The sequence below is a fragment of the Trachemys scripta genome, chromosome 7, assembly GCF_013100865.1.
Source record: "Trachemys scripta elegans isolate TJP31775 chromosome 7, CAS_Tse_1.0, whole genome shotgun sequence".
In the NCBI taxonomy this organism is placed as follows: Eukaryota; Metazoa; Chordata; order Testudines; family Emydidae; genus Trachemys; species Trachemys scripta.
Window position 1 is genome coordinate 56,472,748 of NC_048304.1, and position 22,304 is coordinate 56,495,051.

The 22,304-nt window shown below is 45.5% G+C and overlaps 1 protein-coding gene across 9 annotated transcripts in view; it reads right to left on the minus strand.

Moving 5' to 3' along the window:
* The window catches only part of GBF1 (golgi brefeldin A resistant guanine nucleotide exchange factor 1), a 185,148-nt gene that overhangs the window by 16,387 nt on the left and 146,457 nt on the right, over positions 1 to 22,304 (minus strand). For all 9 annotated transcript variants that reach the window (XM_034775254.1, XM_034775251.1, XM_034775250.1 and 6 more), the window contains 16 exons: positions 21,407 to 21,575; positions 20,997 to 21,208; positions 19,962 to 20,060; positions 19,248 to 19,442; positions 18,411 to 18,597; positions 14,141 to 14,281; positions 13,449 to 13,537; positions 9,691 to 9,893; positions 9,223 to 9,346; positions 8,791 to 8,916; positions 7,968 to 8,050; positions 6,773 to 7,009; positions 5,853 to 5,946; positions 1,680 to 1,856; positions 636 to 700; positions 411 to 534 (listed from right to left, as the gene is read on the minus strand). In XM_034775254.1, coding sequence (XP_034631145.1) covers positions 411 to 534; positions 636 to 700; positions 1,680 to 1,856; positions 5,853 to 5,946; positions 6,773 to 7,009; positions 7,968 to 8,050; positions 8,791 to 8,916; positions 9,223 to 9,346; positions 9,691 to 9,893; positions 13,449 to 13,537; positions 14,141 to 14,281; positions 18,411 to 18,597; positions 19,248 to 19,442; positions 19,962 to 20,060; positions 20,997 to 21,208; positions 21,407 to 21,575 — 2,325 coding nt within the window. The remainder of the gene's footprint in view (positions 1 to 410; positions 535 to 635; positions 701 to 1,679; positions 1,857 to 5,852; positions 5,947 to 6,772; positions 7,010 to 7,967; positions 8,051 to 8,790; positions 8,917 to 9,222; positions 9,347 to 9,690; positions 9,894 to 13,448; positions 13,538 to 14,140; positions 14,282 to 18,410; positions 18,598 to 19,247; positions 19,443 to 19,961; positions 20,061 to 20,996; positions 21,209 to 21,406; positions 21,576 to 22,304) is intronic.

The window sequence follows — 22,304 nt, forward strand, 5'->3', positions numbered from 1 at the left end:
CACATCAAGGAAAACCTGTATTTGTTACAAATCTATTCTCATCAGCTTGTGCTTAGTTATGGGACTCTAACCTAGAGGGCACATCTCAGCTTCCTATGGGGAAGCGCCTGCATTTTCATGGACTTATGGAACGTGGCTCCCCATGGGCGAGTGTTGTTAGACCTGTACGGAGAACACTACCGCTCCCTACAGCTGTGCATATGCAGGTATTCTTCAGGGTATTTAGGTCTTGAAGTTTTCAAGTCCTCTGGGATCCTGGCTCCAGCTAAATGGTTAACACTCCTCCACAGGAAGCGGGTACTTAGAGTTACAGCCCCACTTCCCATTATCTGTGAAGGTCTGTCCTCTCATACACACTGCGCTCAATGCATTGCACTGTGTGCCAGATTCTTTTCAGTCCTGTGCATTACCTTTATGCACTCCAGAGCAATTCGCTTTGCCTCCTGGTTCTCTGTAGATGGCCCCCTCATACCCGATTGTTCTGTACCGCTGAGGGTGAGCCAGCTAACAAAGCTCAGCACTGTGGATTCACCGCTGCAAACAGAACACACACATCAGCCACACAAGAAAAAAACATGTATGTTCCCTAGCACCCACGAGGGACTCACTAGGCCACATCTCCCTGTGCCACTCACCGGTTAGATGGGGTCTCTTCCCGCTGCAGAGAGATCTTGCCATTGGGATCCACAAAGTCTTCAACCTGGAAGTCACACCAGAGTGCATGTCCCAGTGTTCACCTCTTTCAGCTCTGTCTTCTTCACATCCCCTAATCAATTTTCCACTCTACCTTCCCATCCCTGAAAGTCTACACTATCTGATCTATACACAGCAAACACCCCGACCCCCACATACAGACACTGTAACCAAACCTGCAACCCCACAGGCAACACACCTCTACCCCAACAGAACGTGACCCGATATAACACAAATTCAGATATAATGCAGTAAAGCAGCGGGGAGCCCAGGTCCCTTTAAAGTGCCACCCGAGCCCCGCTGCTTTACCGGTTATATCAGAATTCGTGTGGAACCCCGGGCCCTTTAAATCACCGGGGCTCCGGCAGCCAGGCTCGGGTGGTGATTTAAAGGGCCAGAGGCTCCAGCCGCTGCAGGGAGCCCCGAGCCCTTTAAATCCCTACCCGAGCCCCGCTGCTAGAGCTCCGGAGGTGATTTAAAGGGACCGGGGGGCTCCCCGCAGTGGCTGGAGTACTGGGCCCTTTAAATCACCGCCGGGGAAGCCGGTCCAGTCCGGCACGCTGGAATGGACCGAACCCGATATAACGCGGTTTCACCTATAAGGCGGTGAGATTTTTTAGCTCCTGAGAACTGCGTTATATCGGAGTAGAGGTGTACCACAGAATTGGGCCTTCTACAGTGCACTGTTGCAGTCCTCACACCATTGTATTTCCCCACACAGACATGTCTTGTCATTTATTTTAGCAGATGTCAGAGTTGGAATTCATCAAATTCAGTTAAAAAAAACAAATAATCTGCAAATCTGAGATGCAAGAGCCCACAGGTCACTATTGTGCTAAGCCCTTCAAGGGCTGTCTTGCTCTATACACGCACTGCTAAAGCCATGCCTTTCCAAGCGGGCTCTCCTCCCCTTTGAACTGCGACTCTGCAAAGCTGGGCTCCTCACTTGCCCTGTCTTGAATTAGCCAGGAGCTGGCTGTCATTACCTCCACCATGGCCTTGGGCAGCAGCTCTGCTCGGAAAAGCTGCAGCATGGCCTCCATGATGTTTTTCCAGCCCTCCCGCAGAATGTCGCCATGGCGATGTGCCAAGTGAAACACAGTCTTTGCTGCGATGTGGGCCTTGGGATTACTTCCAAAAACACTCGGCAAATTCTCGATAGACTGCAAGAGAGAAGAGTGGGTGGTGGTCTGTCAGCAAGACATTTCCCTTTCAACACAACCCAGGATGGAGTGCATTGCGGACCCTGCTATGGGACAGATGATATTTCTAAGAAAGGCTATGGGTAAACTACAGCTAACACTCAATTTTGGGGAAGGCTGGGATCAGCTGGCTTAGCTGACCCTTGCTGAAACACCAAGGGAAGGCAGATTGCGCCTTTGTAGCAGTTCAGCGACAACACTACTATGCTGACAGGAGAGGTTTTCCTGTTGGCATAGGTATTCCATCTACCTGAGAAGCGGTAGCTAGGTCAACAGGAGAATTCTCCTGCCCATACAGTGCTGTCTTCACCAGGGGTTAGATTGGTTTAACTATGTTGCTCAGGTGTGTGGATTTTTCACATCCCTGAGCAACAAAGTTATACTAACCTAATTTCCTAGGGTAGACCAGACTTAAGACTTTGCACTACAGTAATTCATTCCAGGATCACGAAGCTCTTTACTAATACTTCATTCAACATCACAACTCCCCTGAGAGGCAGGAATTAACTTCTCTGTACCTCAGTTTCCCTCGCCGCCCTGGTCTACATCAGGAAATTAGGTTGGTATAATTACATCATTAGGGGAGTGAAAAATCCACCTCCCTGAATGACAGTTAAACCAATCTAACCCACAGTGTAGACAGCATTAGGTCGGTGGGAGAATTCTCCTGTAGACCCAGCTACCACTTCTCCGGGAGGTGGAGTACCTATGCTGATGAGAGAACCTTTCCTGGCAGCATAGGTAGTATCTGCACTGATGCTCTACTGAGGCACTGCTGCAGCATTTTAAGTCTAGACAAACCCTAAGAACCCGAGTATATAAGTGACTTGCTTAAGGGCACAGCTATTCCCACCCAATCAATGGCAGGGCTGGGAACAGAACCATGAGTCCTGATCTGCAGTGTCCTGTGCTAATTACTAGATCACAGTCCTTTCATAAAGACAACCTGTCCAACAGACCCACAGCTTACCAACACAAAGTGTGTTATGCCATTCCATCAAACTGACCACATGCTGCAAAACTGAGTCGCTCAGAAAAGCAATATAGCAACCATGTGAATAAGGATCAGAACTAATACGTCCAATGTTTTTGAGGAGCCCACCAACCTCTCAAGAGGAGGAACACTATGCCAAGAAATAGTCTGTGTAAGTAAGGAACAGAAAAGCCAATAACTCTGTTCTACCCCCAAGGCTAATTGAGAAGGGGTGAGAAAGATTGGACCAGTCAGAAGTGTGGCTCTTCAGATCTCATACTTGAAGCCCAGAAAACATGTGTCCCATCCCGTTATCTCATTGCTCCTGATAGAGGTCCAACTGCAAACTACTTGCTTTGGTAGAGACTGCTGTCAGTCCTAGTGACAAGAGCTGTATTGCAGGAGTGGGCTCTATGCGGCAAGCTTGGCAGGAAAGTTTCAGCTGCCTTTGTTCCATTTCCAGTGCCAGCCCCCATGTTATTATGACAGAACCACAGGAACAAACATCAGTGAGCTCTCACATCAAAATATGAAATTCAATATCCCTTGGCTTCCTCTGTGCACTGACCAGCCACATCCAACTCATCCCAACAGACAGCAACTCCAGAACACCCAGTAGGTGAGTGTCTAACTGCAGAGAAAATTACTGGATACTACTGAATCCACTGGAGAGCAAGGTGATCTTGCTTACAACCAGTTGATTCCTTGCAGAGACCTCTTCCATCTCTTCTCTCACAGCTGATCACCAATATGGCGACATCTTGCAATTGCAGTACCTCAGAAAAGATACCTGATCACTAAAATGTTTGCCTAGGGAAGCAGCTAACAGCTAACCTAAACTAAAATGCTCTCTCCTTACTTTTTCACTGTTGCTCTTAGTCATCTTCTCAACCCCTTGCAACACTGCCTTGCCCTCCACTATATTACCTCTCAAATATCTGTGGTCCCCAGGCTGTATGGAAATTTAGGGCTGCAGAATGTAATTGGTACAATTGGAATACAGCTAAGGATAAGACCCTATTTCTTGTGGAAGAGCCAGTGGCATTTTTCAGGACTAAAAGTCCTTGATTTTACATCTCCTACCAAAAGATGCACTTGCTAAACTGCAACAGAACTCGGGCTGCAGTGCGCCAAATTTCAGTCTCACAATTGAATGGGATGCAGCAAGCAATTGTTGGAGCCTTGCAGGGCTTAGTCTAGTAGTTTGGTACAGTGCTCTAAAAGGTTGGGATCAGCAGATTTACATAATTTAACAGTTTTTTGATGGCATACACTCTCCTGCTTACATTATCTACTGGCACTCTCCAAGCACTCCAGATCAGGACTATCAAGTGTTTCATCTTTATGGTCCTGATCTGTAGAAGAGGATGGAATCTACAACATCCACCAATCTGATTTTACCTGCCTCTCTTTATAACCAAACTGGTAGGGTTTCATTGTTGCCATTGCCACAATGCAAGCGCCCCCAAACACACAACGCAACGCTTGCACCCTTCTTCTCCTTCCCTCTGTTTCTTGAAAAAAAAAAAAAAAAAAGAAAAAGAAAATCCTCCAGCAACCCAGACTCATTTATCCCACCATGTTTCTGTAACGTCAGCCGAGAAAGAGAGAGTGTGTGTACGTACGTACGTACATGTACTCTAGGAACTTCTTCAAATTCCTGCTCTATTATTTCCTAATAATATGTCTACACTGCACATACTTTACAGAAAGGTGGAGTATATACACCACTCTAGCACAGGTATAAATACCAATGCAGATGGTGAGACTCTGCTTAGGCGAGTATAGACACACCAGAACCTTATGATATGTACCTCGCATGGCTCTCTACAAGCCCAAGCAATGCCTTATCTGTCTACACTGCTATTTTTAGCAGTGTACTGTCCCACTGTCTTCCTGCTGCCTGAGCTTTTCTCTACCTCAGGGAAAGACTCCAGCAGAGAGGAAAGGCTCTGGCAGAGGGAAGGCAGAGGCAAAGTCTGCGGCAACTCTCTGCTGCTGGAGTCTTTCACTGCCACAGTTCCACCCCGCCAGAGCCCTTCACCGATGCATGTAGATACATGCTGCAGTGTGGATGCAGCATGCTTTTCACTGTGACATGTAGCCACACATACCCTACATGCTGCTGCCAGTGGTATGCTGGGTATGTCTACACTGATTCTGCTTAACATACTGCATGGTCCACCACTATCTATCAAATACCTTGGAAAACTTGGGCCAAGACTTACTAATCTGGACAAGCAGAGGAAATTTCAGCCAAAAATGTATATAGGGCACCAAGCCCTGAATGTGACTATCTTCACAGAACACCTCAGATTCACTGGCTTTAGCACTTGGGTTGGGCTAACTCACCTGATCTTCTCATCAGATTCTGTATATCAAGGGTCAGAATTCAGAGCATTTATTTTACTAATCCCCTAATACTGGGTAAATGCAGAGCCCCTGCCACAGCACTTTACACTTAAGCAACTAAACTATGGCATGTTTAAAAACATTTAGGTCAGAAAATGACCATTCTCAGCACCAAATTACACTTAAAAATTAAATTACAGGATGAACAGTTGCAATGTCTGCTCTGGTTTGGGATGTGTAAGGTCATGGCCTTGGTCACAGCAAGATGGACAGAAGTTTATTGAGTCCAAGTAGTAAGAGGGACAGGGACTGCCACAGGTGATCCCTTCCCATCCCTGACAAAGCTGCTGCTGAAAATGCTACATAAGCAACACCTAGAAGGAAACAGTGTGGATATTAGGATATGCTGCTATGTGGAAACCCTACTTTATTACCGACAAATCAAATTTCTCCATTCACTTGCATTGAAGAGTTCACTGCAGAAATCCCTGGACTAGGGCTGAAGAACAGGACAGACGTATCTGCAGGGGGTGTTATCACTTGTAAAAGTTAACCTCTCCAGAGCAGAGACTTTGAGACAGAAGATAATATATGACAAGTATTTGCTTCCAGACCCCACCCCACAAACTCACCTCACTGCTGAGGGCAGTAAACTTGCAGAGAGAAATTATGAGATTGTCAAACACATCACTCAGGCCATAGTGTGCAGAAATCATTGCACATTTCCTGAAAGACAAACCACAAGTAATGTAACTACGACAGCACAGGATGTTCCCAGTCTATAACTGTAGGTCAGGTTCCCTCCCCACTGATAATGCAGGACCATCTCAAAATGCATGCCAATGTTAGCAACCCACCTCTGTTCTGCGCTGCCACCCTCCAGAACAAACTACTGGCAGGTGCACAGAGATCCTGAAACCCTGATATTTCCTTGTGCTAGTACAGAAAACAAAAAGCAGTCTCAGAGACCCAGGCAGACCGGAACAAGGTCCCCAGTTCAATTCTTAATGTAAAAGTACAGGTGGTGAATTTGTTCATAGTGTTGAGGTTCAAAGTTCAAAAAGGCCCCGGCTACAATGATGTAATAATTGAGCTTTTAAAATGTGCTTACACCTAATTTGAACTCAGCTGTGATCAAAGACCTCCCAATACAGACTGCTCTGTCTAGGGAGGGATTTTTGCCAGACCATGGAGTTTTGAGAACCAGGTTGGCCAAAAAACATGCTAGGACCTACCCTGGCCACAACTAAGTTTAAATGGTGCTCAATCACTTTAAATAATTTATTACAACCATGTAGACCAGACAAAGATTGGTGGTACTAATCAGAAGCCTTTAAGGATTGAATCCACACGAGCCCAGGGAAGAGCACTAGCCAGTAGTGTGCGGCTGCAGGCTGGGAGCAAAAGCTTCTACGTTGTTAGGGAAAGACAACAGCTGATCTTCTCTATGCACTCTCCAGCTGGCAGACAGGAGACACTGCCCAAAATGGGGATGATTTACACCCACAGACTGGAAGCCTACTAGATCTCTGCAGAGGATGAGTAGGACTACCTGAAGCCAGAGATAGCCTTCTGGATGATTGTTTCATCTAAGCTCTTGTCAAAAACGTAGGATAGGGCTGCAATGGTGGGGCCCCAAGTCATGGTGAAGAGATCATGATCGTAGCTTCCAGGAGGCATGTGCAGGAAGATGCCTTCATCAGTGGCACCACGATGCAGCAGTACATTCCATATGTAGTTTTCCTTCACCAGGCCCGTCTGCTCTTCTGGCATCACTATTTCGTCATTTCTAACAGGGATGGAAGGAAAGGTTAGGTTTGGCTCAGAATGAAAAAATCTAATATTAGCCCAGCAAGCAATAGACATTGATCAAAACTACAACTTATTTGTTGAAATCTGGAGATGCCTCGAAGAACTTCTAGGTGCTTAGCACAGGTGGCTGCATGACCCTCCTTCTGGAGGAGACTTGAAAGGGAGCCCCAGACTAAGTCTGCTTCACTTCCAGACCCAGTTGTTGCACGCAATCATGGATTGAAACCAGCTGAGAGTCAGAGTCACATCCTGCCTCCTCAAAGCTGTAATCCCCTTAGCTTCGAAGTGGCTGGGCCTGGATTTACCGAATAGCATAATTTCTGAGCTGTTATTAAAGCTTCCTCACCCACAGCCAACTCTGCGCACGAAAGGACCACAGCAGTCAGGAATTCCCCCAAGCAGTGGTCTGCGTGCCAGGGGCCCCAGAGATGGGGAGCAGAGACCAGGAGCAGACAGTTTCATGAGATAGAAAGGGACAAATGCAAAAGCAAAATATACAAGACCAAGACCTGGCCACACCATCTCAGGGCACCAATGCAGCATCAGAGAGGGACACTGCGTCTGGCACTACAAGTTCTAATACAGTTGGAAGCCTGACTCAGAGGAGTGGTTTCTTAGCTACAGTATTTCACACGTGCCGCTCTCACCCTGCCGTTCCTTCACGTGTTGATAGAAGCCATGTTCTTTTTAAAAAAAACCTTTATCTTAAGCTTTGTGGATTAAAATACCATGGCAGGGATCAAACTATATAAATCCAATTCAATAACTGTGACAAGCCTATTACCACAGCCCCAGATTGAGATGAAGATGGTCCAAGGCAGACTGGCACATGATCAGCCGAGTTCATTAATTGAGCTCCAGAGTTCTCACAGACCAGAAGAGAGCCGCTATGCTCGGTGAGTACATGGAAATGCGATAGAGGGCTGAATACTTACTTGATGGCATGGTACATGTCCTCCAGTATGTCCTGTTCAAAGTCTTTGCCTCCATTCACCCCCTTCAAGTTCTTCCGGAATTCCTGGGAACATTACAGTTAGCACCAAGATGATTCTCTTAAGAATATTTCAAAAACGCTAACTTAAGGGGCACTCAGCAACTCAGAGGCCCATATGCAGCTTGCAGACTCCATGGGTCTGATTACTTGTCTGCTTGCCTTTCCTGGGACTCAAGAAACACTGACCATTACACTATAATTCAGGGAGTACTGAATAATCCTTTTAGTGGCACGGGAGCTTTCAGTAGCCTCCATCCCAGCTGCTGACAGACAACGTTACATGGGGATGGTCCACTAATGTTACATGTGATTAGCTTCAACTGTGCATCAGGATGACAAATACACCACCTCTGTAAGAACACTGTGCCATTACTTTAAACACTCTGCACTTCCCCAGTTGCTTATTCACTTAGCATCACTTCTCTAATCGACTATTCTTTTTTCTATTGCTTCTTTTCACTCTTCCTAGGTCTTATGATACAGCAGGTCACAAAACTGTGTTTACAGAGTAAGAGCAATTCAAACCTTCCCTGCATGTTCCTGCTTAGTTTTCATTTCTTCAGACTGCGTCACTCTTGTACTTAACCCCAACACTACTGTTATTTACAGTACATTGAAGCGTGATGAGTGGGCCATACAAAACAGAAGATGGGAGAAACAGCAAACGAAAGAAAGCCAGAAAGGTGAAAACAGAACACAGTGCTATGAAAATGAAGAGAAGTAAGAGGCATCGTAACAGTCACGTGCAGGGAATCTGTTCTCACCTCTAGGGTCATTGGAACATTCTGCTTGCGGACATTATGGTTATGCTGGTCAGTGTTCAGCATAATAACTGCGTAGGCCAGGGCAAAGCAGGCGTCACTATTAGCAAATGGAGAGCCATTTGATTTCTGAAAGACAAATACAGCCACAAGTCAGATCCATGGGAGAAAGATGCACACATGACCTGAGATCTCCATTTTCTGCCAGAACAACAAAATCCAACAAATGGACTGGCTGAAAAATCAGAACTCTACTCCCAGCTTCTGGACAACGCCCCGGAAGAAGTCACTGTGCCATCCCCCACCTACACAGTAATGTTATAGAACACCGGGAGCTCAAAAGAGGTCAAATTCACACTGTGATATGACATGTCAAGGGTGGCAAACATACAAAAGGGGTGAAGGGAGCATAATTTCTTCCCACCCAGTACGCACCCGCCAATGTTCTGTGAAGGCTTCCAATAGCCTCTGAATCACTGGCGCCTCTCCTGGTAAACGAAATGCTTCTAGGTAAAGTCGTAATGCTTCATCCAGTCTTAAGCCTTGGAAATTGAAAGTCCTGCAATAAGAGCGAAATGCTAAGAGAGACTGAAACAGACAGGAGAAGAAGGCAGGGCAGACAAAACAAGGCATTTGTGCACTCAGAGATTTACTGACTGGAAAACACTGAGAATCAATATACAGGAATGAGCCATACCGATTGGTGGGCAGGGAGTGGAGGGAGATGGGCAAGAATGGTAGGTGGAAGAAAGCAGAAGGAAAGGTCACCAATAACAGCCAGTGGATAGGAGCAAGGAAGGAGGAAGAGCGGTCATAGTAGCTGGTGATCTGTTTAGCTCCTGAATCAGTTCCCCTTTGTGATCAAATACAAGAAACAGATACCAACTATGGAAAAATACTCACCCCACAAAGCTCTCCAACAAGTCTATGTTCTTACGGTCACTCACAAACTCCCCAATCATCTTCTTGTCTAGCCGGGGATTTTCTCGCAGCCATTGGGCCACCTCATTGTTGTCCATGGGGATGGCCAGAAGGTTCTTCTCCTGCAGAAATTGTATCCCTTTCCTTGGCTTCTGGTTGAACTGCTCTGTGCCAGTTATCAGGAGCTGCAGGAGACAAGCTAACAGTTACCAGTTTGGCTGGAGAGCCCTACAAAGCAGAGAACCTCTCTATGGAGATTCACTTCCACTTTTTACCTACAGGTGCTCTTGGGGGTCAAAAGCCACAAAACAAAATTACTTCAAAGGCACTGTGAAAAATATGAGTTACTTCAGGACTGAATACGTTGTTATACTTGTGTGATCTTGCAAGAGGGATCACCCAAAGCCAGATCTGCAGACCTCCCTCCTCAGAGACGCAACAAAACAACAGTGACCAGCACAAACCACAAAAAGCTTCAAGTCTCAGCCAGTGACTAATTCTGATACTACAAGGTATCCAAGCCCTCCCCAACACTGTTATTCAACTAGAGCAGAGGAAGTCGCAAGATGAACTCTTAACAAATAGCAGGAGATCAGGGCTACTCCTCTACAACAGTAGCTACTTTTATCCAGTTTTTTTGGACTACTGGAATCTCATTCTAAGCCACTTACAGGAGTGCAGGTAGCAAGAGTCCTATGCACTTATGTGGCATGCAGAAGCAAGAGACACTGAGGGTACGTCTATACTACCTGCCGGATCGGCAGGCAGCGATCAATCCAGCGGGGGTCGATTTATCGCATCTAGTCTAAACGCAATAAATCGACCCCCGAGCGCTCTCCCATCGACTCCTGTACTCCTCTGGTGCAAGAGGCGCGGACGGAGTCGATGGGGTAGTGGCAGCAGTCAACTCACTGCGGTGAGTAGATCTAAGTATTCACGTAGCCGAAGTTGTGTAACTTAGATCGATGGGCACTTCAGTGTAGACACTACTTATGCTGATGGGAGGGGTTCTCCCGACAGTGTAGATAATCAACCTTCACTGAGAGGTGGTAGCTAGGTCCATGGAAAAATTCTTCCATCAACTTAGCACTGTCTATACCAGGGGTTACATTGGTACATGTGGATTTTTCACACACCTGAGACACACAGCTAGGCCAGTGTAAATTCCTAGTGTAGACCAGGTGTTAGAGAAGTAAGAACTATAAAGAGTTCAGCAGGTGAAACAGGAACATCTGGAGCTCCATCAGAACAACCAAAACCAACTGAAAGTCTGGGACAATACAACATAAATGGATTATTTATTTATTTATTAAGAGAACTCAATTCTGTCTATACTTCAGAACCAGGATTCTATAACAAAATGTCTACAGTGCGATAGAGCACCTGGTTAAGGAAGGGTTAACTGAAGGTTTTGTCGTGTTAAGAAAACCAAATGCACAAACAGCTACATGAACTTTACTAAAGCCCCAGAATAAATGTCAGTTCCCCGTTAGTTCCCATCACCATGAAACCGCTAGCAATGACCTAGTGAACTAAATTCACGACCATCCCAATTCTAACTCCCCTGGGCTCTCAGTACCTCAGAGCCCATCCCCCACTCCTCTCTATCCCCCCATGTATGCCTGTGTGAACTTTCTCAAAGTACAATGAAGTACACAGCTCCTGTAGTGTAGAGAACACAGGGATGCAGTCAGGATAACATCTGTTAATGATTGTGAAGTGCATAGATGCTGCCGATGAAGCCCAAGTACCTACCTAGCCTACATAGCCTGAGGGGTTACCTTGATATGGAAAACCATTACTATATATTTGGAGCTGCAGGACAAAAAAAAGGTGCCTATTCCAGACTGTAGGCACCTTTGACAGTTATCTATCAAAAAAAATAATTAATCACCTGTATGATATATGGCTAATTAAACCTCTGAGCAAAAGATGTGATCCACCTTTCTCAAACAACCTCCTCTCCCCAACAGCCTCCATAAAAAGCAGACTTACAGTGGGATGTGAAAGTCAACAAATTTGGTCCTTTTTAGACCAAGGGAGGAGAACAAATTCCAAAGCGGAAAGGCCATTATAGAGACTATCTTGCCAACAATTCCCTCTCTTATAACTGAGAGCGCTCAAACTACAGCTCTTACATTAGTTATGGGGAAGGAAGGGAGATCTGAGGTATTGCAAGACAGTCCCACACAGTTCAGAGCTGTCTAAATCAGAACCAATGCTCCATTCAAACCACAGGCAGCCAAAGCGGATCATAAGGCACAGATGTAATGTGCTCACGGTGAAATACCCTGCACATATACATTTTGTGACAATTTGTTTCTGAATAGATGTAAGATAGCCCCAAGAAAGCACATTATTATCTAGTTGAGGTGACAAAGGCATGAATCACAGTAGTGAAATCTGCATTGGAGAGAAAAGGCTGCAGCCTTCTAGCCTGATGCATATGTAAAGCCAACCCATTCAACCCAAGTTGCAACCACCCATAAAGGGATAGTTAAAATCACCATATCTTTTGATTGCTTGCCCCAGCCTACCAACACCAGTCTAATTCATCTAGACTGGGCCTCTGTCAATGAAATCATAACCCTGGCTTACTCTCTAGGCCTCCTAACAAACTCATATATATGCTGAATGTATGTCTGCAGTACAACAGCTCAGCTACAGCGGTGCAGCTGTGCCACTGTACTGCCATAATGTAGATGCTTCCTACATTAATGAAAGGAGTTCTTCCACTGATATGATTAATCTACCCCTCCAAGAGGTGGTATCTAGGTCTTCTGTCGACCTAGCTGGGTCTATAGTGGGGGTTAGGTCAACCTAACTACGTTGCATGATATTTTTCACAGCCCTGAGCAAGGTAGCTAGGTTGATCTAACTTAGGAGCAGAGGGAAAAGCCTGAGAGAGAGGGAAAACAAGACAGAACCCAGCAGAACTCCATATGAGTGCACCACTGAAAGAAGAGCAATTACCCAACGCTATCCTCTGGGATCTCTCTGAGCAGTCTCATCTACTACCTCCTACCCTGGGGTCAGCAGGCATGTCAACATCATCTTGCTTTTGATATCAAAGACAGCTGACAGATCTAACACCACCTGCATGGATACCTGACCTTCATCCAACTTGAGGAGCAGACCAACTACTAAGCAAGTGCAGTCTCTATGCCATCCTCAGATTGGACCCTAGATTAACAAGGGTTAAAGGAATTGAGGCATCTAGATATGGGAAGAGTTGTCTTGTCACAATCTGTCAATTATCTTACCCATAAAGGGTACCCACAATTGGCCAGAATGCCATTTTCAGACGGTGGCTTCTTGAGACCAGGCTGTACCAATGCTTCGGTAAGAGTAGCAAGCAACCTACCCTTCTTGAAGAAGATGTTGACCATTTCCATTAACATTAGGCACAGCAGTTTCCCCAATGGCCTCCAACAGCCTGGAGCACCATGGATCCAGAGTACAAGTTCAGGCATGAAATTTCCCCAACACTCAAGAGCACTACCAGAGTGAAACTCAAGTAGACACAAAGTAATATTAATTCCCTTAAGACACTGTCCTGCCTCCTTTGATGCAGTTTGGTCCTCAGTGTGTGACTACTGAATTTATTATACACACAAAGGTCTCAAATGAACATTCTAAAGGTTTGATTAATCACAGCAAGCCAACATGTAAATACTTCATGGAGGAAGAAACAGGATGATGTCCAGAGAACCAATTTACAGTAAGTTAACAGACCGCACCTTCTTTTTGCTCTTAATTTCCATCAGTTCCTGAGTTCTGGGCAGGAGGCAGGAAAACCGAGTAGGCTTCCTGGGGATGTTCTTCTCGGCTAGGAAGGAAAGTGAAAATGTCATTACAGCCAACCCCTCCCCCACAACAGCATCGCTCACTATGGTGCACTGAATGATTTTTCAGTGCCCCCCTTCAATCACTAAGCCCTGCTGCACTGCCCTTTCCACAAATGCTGTAGTATCTCACTATAGTACCTCCTGGTCCCCATAACACACAACCTTCCTGTCACTACTCAGCAACTCCAGTACCACTCATGTGCACAGGAGCTTCTCAGCCATGATAATTTCACACACCCAGTTTATTTTTCTGCCTCCTCTGGGGCTGTTGCAGCCTGAGAGGGATGATTCTGTCTTAGAGAGTGCTGTGCTAACTGTTTTTGCTACAAGCAAAGGGGACCCACCAGTTCCAACCCTCTCCACACATACAAACATCGACAGTAGCCTGCTCTGTCAAATACACCACATCTAAAGTAACTTGAGCATCCCATGCACATGTGTTTCTGGCTCTGAGCAGGTTCCGTTAACACGTATAGCACAGTCCACTATAAGGTATTAATACCTTAATACCAAAGAACGTAGGTCTGAACCATTCCCTGCATGCAGATGTTCAGTCAGAGTCAAGGTCCTGTGGGGACTATTACCTGCATCACTTCCTCCCTCCAAATCCTGGCAGCCCTGCTTCATCTGGTCAGCCATAAGACACCCACTGGTGGGCGGGCATGCCCCGGACAGCTCTGTGACCACACTGGGAGATTTCCCTTCACTCAGCACTCTCTCATTGTCTGTGGGCAAAAGAGAAGGCAAGAGAAATCAGCAACAGAAGATGGACAAGAGCTTCTGAATAATCATAATGCCTTTTACTTTAATTGCTGTTCACCACTTGAAGGCCTTTGCATGTCTTATCAAAAGAAAAGACCAGTTACTGACCTTATAGGAACTGAGAGACTTTGAGATGTGTTGCCCTCATTGATTTTGTGACCCCCACTCCTTCCCTGCTACTGCAGAGTCCTGCTCCTCTGGGATTCTGTATTGACAAAGGAACTGAGGGGCAGCTGGATCCACTCTGCCCTTTATATTCTTGGGTGAGTCAGTTCCTTCTCTAAGATTCTGTATTGGTGAAGGAACTGATGCATCCACGGGTATTAAGAGCAGAATGGGTCTAACTGCTCCTCAGTTCCTTTTCCAATATAGAATCCCAGAGGAGCAGGACTCTGTGGAAGCAGGGAAGGAGTGCAGGTTGAGGAATCCGTGTTGACAATACATCTCAAAGAACCTGTAAGATAGGTAACCATTTTTTCAAGTGGTTTTCCACACAGATCCCACTCTTGGTGAGTAACAAGCAATTATCAGTTTGGTTGGAGATGCGTGCTAGGAGCCTTGCTTAAAACAATAACTGCAAGACAAAATAGGCATCTGATGTGGAGGCCTCTACCAAAGTATAGTGTTTTTTAAATGTCTGAACCAAACTCTTTATAGCTGTCCCAAAAATTTCAAAAATAGGGACATTCTTCAAACTGGCAGCAGAGGCTGCATTAGGTCCAGTGAAATGAGCTCTAATGGGAGTAGGTGGATCTAACCTGGCTAATTTATAATATGTCCTTATACAATTGGAGAATTCTACATGAACCTTAACACCCTCTGCAAAGATCACAGTCAGTCCAGGTGAGTTCCTGAATGATTTTGTCCTGGTAAGGTAGTATGACAATGCCCTTACTACATCATGCATGTGAAATTAAGCTTCCAGGGGGTTGAACGAGGCTTGGAGGATGAATAAATTGGTTCGTATGGAACCCTGAAACAACTTTGGGCAAGAACTTGGGATGAAGCCTAAGAGTGACCCTGTTCTTATCAAACACTATTATAAGGGGGACCCACCAAGCAGGTGTGACTCTCCCCTACCTGAGCTGATGTAATGGCTACTAAAAAGGAACTCTTCATTGTAGGTGGTAAAGAGAACAGGTTACTAAGGGCTCAAAGGAGAGACATCAACACATTAATACTATAGTGAGATCCCAAGAGGGTGAGGTCTCCCAAATTGGCGGGAAAACACGAGTTAGGGTCTTAAGGAATCTAGCCACTGTAGGATGAGAAAATACAGTGTGGCCCAAGATGGGGGGGGATGTGCAAATATTGCTGCTAGTTGTATCCTTCTGGAATGAATAGTCCCAACTGTTTCAGGGATAAAATAATCCAATATTGTTTAAATGAGTGTTGTCAAGGGAGACAGCTTGTGGTAAGATGACTATATAGAACACCCTTTCCACTTAGCTTTGTAACTCAGTCTAATTGAGACTCTCCAGCTTTAGAGAACATTCTGAGCTACAGCTGAACAGCTTCTTTGGACAGATAGCCAGCCAGCCAGCCAGCATCCAGGCTATCTGACATAATGATGCTGGGTCAACCTGTAGGATGTGACCATTGTTGTGCAAGACTACATCAGGCACAGTGGGCAAAGTGACTGGGGGCTGCGATGAGAGGTTCACTGGATCTGAATACCAGAACTGCCTTGCCCATGCCAGGGCTATCATGATCACTGATGCAGCAACTTGCCTCAGTATCATGAGGATTGGGAAGGGGAAATCACATTGGTTCTGGTGTTCAAAGGATGAGAAAGGCAAGTGACAGGGAGCCTAGACTGGAGACCACCCTAAAGCAGACCTGTCCATTCTTGTTCTGATCTGTGGCAAACAAGTCTATTAATAGGTATACCACTTGCAAAAGATTCTGTGTAACAAATGGTTATTTGCCTTATAGTAATTGTGGTACTTCGAGATGTTGTCATCTGTGCAGATCCCACTGTAGGTGCACATGCATGTGACACTGAAATCTTTTGAATAGCAGTATCTGTTGGGCTGCGCCCGCACCGTGCATACCCTCCCACTTGAGGGCATTAAGGACAGAGCGACCATAACCATCCCTCACTTCCTTTACTAATTCAGAATCCCAAATAAAGAGGGTCCACACAGATGGCACCACCTCAAAGAACCACAATCACTATTAGGGAAGTAACCCCTCCTTTTCTTAGCAAATTTGACAGGGTAGATGCCACTGTAGGTGACTGCTCAGCAGTGCCCTATCTGGAAAGTGTGACTGAGGAGCCTTCATTGTCACTAACTGAATAGTGATGGTAACACTGCTCTGCCAAATTTTTGCATCTGATCTTGCAGCCAGATCAAGGGCTTAGTGTTTAAATCAAAGAAAGGGGATTACTCCACATACTGCCTTGCAAATTTTGGATACGGAATGCATAGGTTGCAGTTTTTGCTCTTGTGGAATGAACTTTTAATATTTGAAGGGAGAGGAATATCATAGAATATCATGTGATACATTGATATACACTATGTGATCCGTTTTTACGTTCTTTGGGAAGAGATGGCTTGACCTTTGAAGCACCAGAGATGGCAATAAAAGTACAGGGAGATAGTCTGAAAGACTTTGCCCTCTGAAGATAGTATAGCAAGTCCCTTGAAATGGCCAAGATATGAAGTTCAGTCTCTCACAGAGAGAAATGAGGTTTTAGAAAACAAACAGATACATTACAGATTGGTTTGAATGAACACCTGACAGAGCCCTCTGTAGAGTCCTTTCTTGACTACAATTATGCTACACAAGGGGTGAGAGAGGGTACTTAGGAGATGACTCCCTACTGTGTCATGATGGGGATTAAGAGGAGTATACCTCCTCTAAAGATAGGCCTGTCCGTGTGCTGTGGTTCTGCTGGATCCTCCCTAATTGGGTAGGGGCTGATGTTGGTACCAGAGATATCTCCTTCATCCGCTATACAGATGATTCAGTAACTACTGGCTACATTATCAACATCTTCAACCTCTCGAGAAGAAGTGACTCGAGTACCAGTTGTACAAATGGATCATTCAAGACTGAATATGCTCTAGGTACAGACCTGGGCAGTACTGAGGTGCTGGGTACTTGACAAAGCATGGGCCATGGGTTTAGTAGGTACCACAGGAACCAAAGAGAGCTATGTCAGGTCATTAGTTACCCTTCTGTTGAACCCAAGACACGTCGGATGCCTGCAGACTCTTGTGTCTTGACTTGGTAGGCAGCAAAGAGGGTGACCTATGCCTCGACCTCTCTGGAGTGGTGCTCCTGCCTACTTCCATCTCAGAGTGACACTGGAATGAGGAAGACAACTGGGGCCTCTTGGTTGACATAGCACAGGAGTTCAGGGTGGAATCTCAGCTGACTAGGGTGCTCATGGAGTGGGACTGACCAGAGAAGCGAAGTCCAGCTGCGTCCTTCCTTTTGGCATCCAGAGGATTGCATAGATGGTCTAGCTTTCTGTGGCTACTTAGAGAAGGAATGACGTATGGAACATCACTCAGGGATGTGTCCTTCTCCTAGGCAAAAAAAGGCACTTGGAGTGGACTTTTGCCAGAGTCAGTAAACGGCACTGATTCTTCACAGGGGCAGGAGGAGTGGAATCCATGTGGACAATCTCTCAAAGAACAGTATGTTTTCAAAGAAAGGGCAACATGCTCTAAATGGGGCAGCAGCAAGGTTAGCGCACATGCGCATATACACAACATTAAACATTTTGTCCTAAAGGATGCCACAGATGGACTGTAGCATTCATGGAACAGAAGAGCATTCCAGAGATGTCTCTAGAACTATTAACAAATAAGGCCACGTTTCCTGCCCTCTCCAGGCTGTATCTTGGGACAGACAGTAAGCTCGATCTCCTTGATCTCAGTTGCCAGTGACTAAGTCCCTGAAGTGGAGTGGTCTGACATCAAGGTTTTAAATGCTAAAGAGTATTGGAAAGCATGAAACTGGAAGAATGGAAATACATTATCTTGGAGTTCACTAGCTGAGTGACCAAAAGGAGGTATACAAGTGGGTTTAGAATAAATCTAGGGCTGAACATGGAGAGGTTAAAAAGAAAGGTCTCACTGTTGCTTGGTTCTTTGGTGCTACTGGCAGTTTCTGTGCTGGGTTTGACCACTTCCTTCTCCTGTTGGTGGATGTTGCTCAGCACTTTGGCTTGGCAGTGTGCTTCAGTGCTATCAATCACGGTCAGCAATGCTTCAAGAGACAGCAGGTGAGTAGTGTAAAGTTGTCCAGAAACTGGAAAGGCATTCTGGGAAATCAAACAGTTGAATCATAGAATCATAGAATATCAGGGTAGGAAGGGACCTCAAGAGGTCATCTAGTCCAACCCCCTGCTCAAAGCAGGACCAATTCCCAACTAAATCATCCCAGCCAGGGCTTTGTCAAGCCGGGCCTTAAAAACCTCCAAGGAAGGAGACTCCACCACCTCCCTAGGTAACGCATTCCAGTGCTTCACCACCCTCCTAATGAAATAGTGTTTCCTAAAAATGTCCTGAATTTCCTGAATGTCAGATGGTCTCAGATTTAACACCTTTCAAGGCGAGTTTGTCCCAGTGCTCTGAAAAAGTAAATGTACAATACAAAACCCCCTAAACTTTCCATATAACTTGAGAATTCCCACTCATTTTCCCCCACTTAACCTTACTGTACTCCTTCCACTTCTCTGATCTTCCAGAACCTAAGTGGTCTTTCTAATCCATACAAAGCTGTTCAACCAGAACCTTTCATCCACCACCACCTGCTCCTCTCCCTCCTCTCAGACTCTCTGCCATTCCTCCTCTAGAGGGACTTTCCTCTCCACATCCCCACCTACACCTCCCTCCCAGCCCTGTTCTAGCTCATGTTCTGAAGTCTGCAACACTAGCTGAAGGGAAGGACAAAGCAGAGCCTTTTCAGGACCTTGGAGAGCAGTTTGGTGAGGTCCTCAAAGAGGTTACAGCAGTAGTAGTCACAGTCATAGTTTATATAAAGCTCAGTGACAAAGCTGGGGATCCTCCACAGCTGAACAATGGCCTCCAGGGCCATCTCCTTCATCTCATAGGGCATCTTGGGGTTCTCCACAGTGATGATCTCCATCAGCTTCTTTATGTACATCTGGCAGAAACACAGGACAGCTCAGGTTAGGGGAAGAGAAAGGAAAGCAGGACAATACTGAGCTTTCAGGGCTATTTAAATGGAGATTTACGAGTTCCCCTTTCACATGTGATTCACAGTGTGAAATCCTCCACATTTAGTGAATGCTCACTCCAGTGGAAGAACCTTTTCAGGTTCCTGTAAATTTAGTAACTTCATACACATTTCAACAGCAAACTCTTAAGGGTGTCACTGAATTATTTTACCATTCAGCGGACTAAGATTCACTATTCCAAAAAGCTGGAGGGAAGGCAAGGCAATGTGTAAGTTTCAAAAGCACTTTACTGTTTTAATAGGAAGGGACCCAGAAAAGCCCTCAGAACCCCACCCATACAGCTACTAACACCTAACTAATTGGTACTTGGACTGTACCCTATTGAATCAGTGTATGTTGCCACCCCATTCTGTATACCCCTACACGTCAAGCAGTTATTACTGACCTATCCCATGGGACCATGTGGTTGTATTTCAAAAACTCACCTCCAGTTGGAACTTCAGGTGCTCTCTCATGCTCTCGAAGAGAAGGAAGCATACCCTGAGGGAGGCTGCATACAGATTGAGCCGCTCCACACTCAGCAGCTGAGCAAGGAACAGAAACATAGTGTGGCTTGACTTCTCACTCCTTATCTGCCCAGGTGAGTAGTGCTACTGTTTTATCACATAACAGATCTATTTCTGGAAGCAATTCCCTCCCTGTCTCAAGAGCTCTCCTGCTGTGAATGGCAGTGGCTATGCTTCAAACACTCCTCCCCTACTTTCAGGGAACTCTAATTTCTCCTTCAACTGCTACACTTGCTCTTTTGTAGAGCATGCATATCTCCTCTAAGCAGAAAGCTAGGTAACTAGCTGCCTCCAAGAATGTCACTCTAAAGAATGATTAAGTACTTATTTCCAAGTCTCCACCTGCTGCCAGACTGGTCACTTATCATCATCTTGGGGATGCAGCTCAAAGCCCCATTTTCCCAGGCCAAGCCACAGAGTATTGTCACAAAGCTACTGAGACAATGGAACCAAGCCAGTCACAACAGCTCATTAAAATCAGCTTCCTCGCCCTCTACCTTGAGGTAAGAAAGTTAGGGATCAAGAGGAGACGTTTCTGCCCTTCAGAACCATTTGAGAATTTGATGGAGAAATAGTGAGGGGAAATTATCTGGTACCAGTTTGGGGCTTAGGGGTGATCCAACAGTGGTATCTGCTGCATGAGAGGAAAAGGATTCAGGAAAGGTGGGGGAGGAAGAGTGCCCATGTGTCATCTTCTCCTATATACAACAACAGTAAACTAATAGACTCTTGCATAAATTCTTATGAAGACCTCTTTCTATCAGAGACACTCTCTCACCAGGACAGCAACCAGATTTGTGATCCTACATTACAGCTAACCTCACCTCAGTTTCCAAAATAAAAGTTTTGGACAAAGTGAGCTGCGGAGGAGGTGAGTTGGGTTGCCATGATTCCCACCTGGTACACAGGGAAACTCACTAGCACAGCATACCCAGTGGCGAAGCCCAAACTCACTTGAAAAAGGTGCCGGCATAACTCATCTTTCACAAGCCCCAGCAGAGACTGGCAGTTTGCAACAGGGGCAGACTCCAGAGCAACAGTGAGCAGCTGCAGCCCCATGTGGATCATCACCTCTGAATTGTGGCGGTCATGTGGATTAGTGAGGGAGATGAGGAAGCGGAACAGCTCTCGGATACAAGGCAGACCGTAGGGGACCAGCGCTATTCCTGAGGAAATAAGAGCTGGTAAGAAAATGTAGAGCCTCTACAAGTTTGCTCCCATCTCTTACCGATGCCCATCAAGAAGTATGGAACATTTTGTTACAGAAAATAGTTCAGGAACAGGAACTCATCTCCCTGCTCTCAAGCCGTGGAGTAGCACAGGCAGAGGCAGAAAGGACACTGGCAGTATTCCAAAGCTCTCACCTTCTTTTTGGGAGGACTGTGTAAAACGTACTCCTCGGGGATTGACATAGTCCATGTCATGAACAGAGGCAGAGTCAGAATGTTCTGCCACAGATGTGCACTCTTCTAGCACCTCTGGGATAGACTCTACTGAGGCTGACTGGGTCTTCTCCACCCTGAGACCTTCATTCTTCATTCATACCAGTCATTTGGGAAGGAAGGAAAAAAAACAGAGCAAGTATAAACTAATACTGCACCAGCTGCAGGTGAGGCTCATTCTCTTTAGAGTGGCCAAAGTAGCACTGGGCACTCATGAGGGAGCAAAGCAGAACTCAAAATTCAGACAGAAGAAACTTTGTACATCACTTATAGTCCATCCCCCACAGCCAGTGTGGGAACACCCTCTAGTGTGTGTCTCAGTCTGCTTTAGAAATGTCCACAATGATAGTGCTCCAGCAGTTTCACTTGGAAGATGCTGCCACAGCCCAATCGATCTTACTGGTAGCAGGGCAGATAAAAACTGATTAAAAAAAGTAAAAACTGTATTTTTAAATTTAACACAGGTTTAGTTTTTAAAAATAAACCTATTTAAAATTACATTTGAAATTCATTAGAATCTATCAGTGGCTGAAAGCCCATACTGTTGCATGGGTGTAATTCATAAAATCATGGGTGTAATAAAGCCAAAAATGGCTAAGAACTTAAAAGTTGGATGGTAACACACTACAGATCCCAGTGATGACTGAACCTGGGGATATTCTGAACAAAAAGGGCTATCAACAATCCTTGTAGCTGTTTCCATCACATCACACTGGCTCTACTGACATTCTAGGGTTCAGAGTGACACACACATACAATCCTGGAACCTTCTTATATAGATTAAAATCATATAAATTACATATAAAAATAATATTAAGCA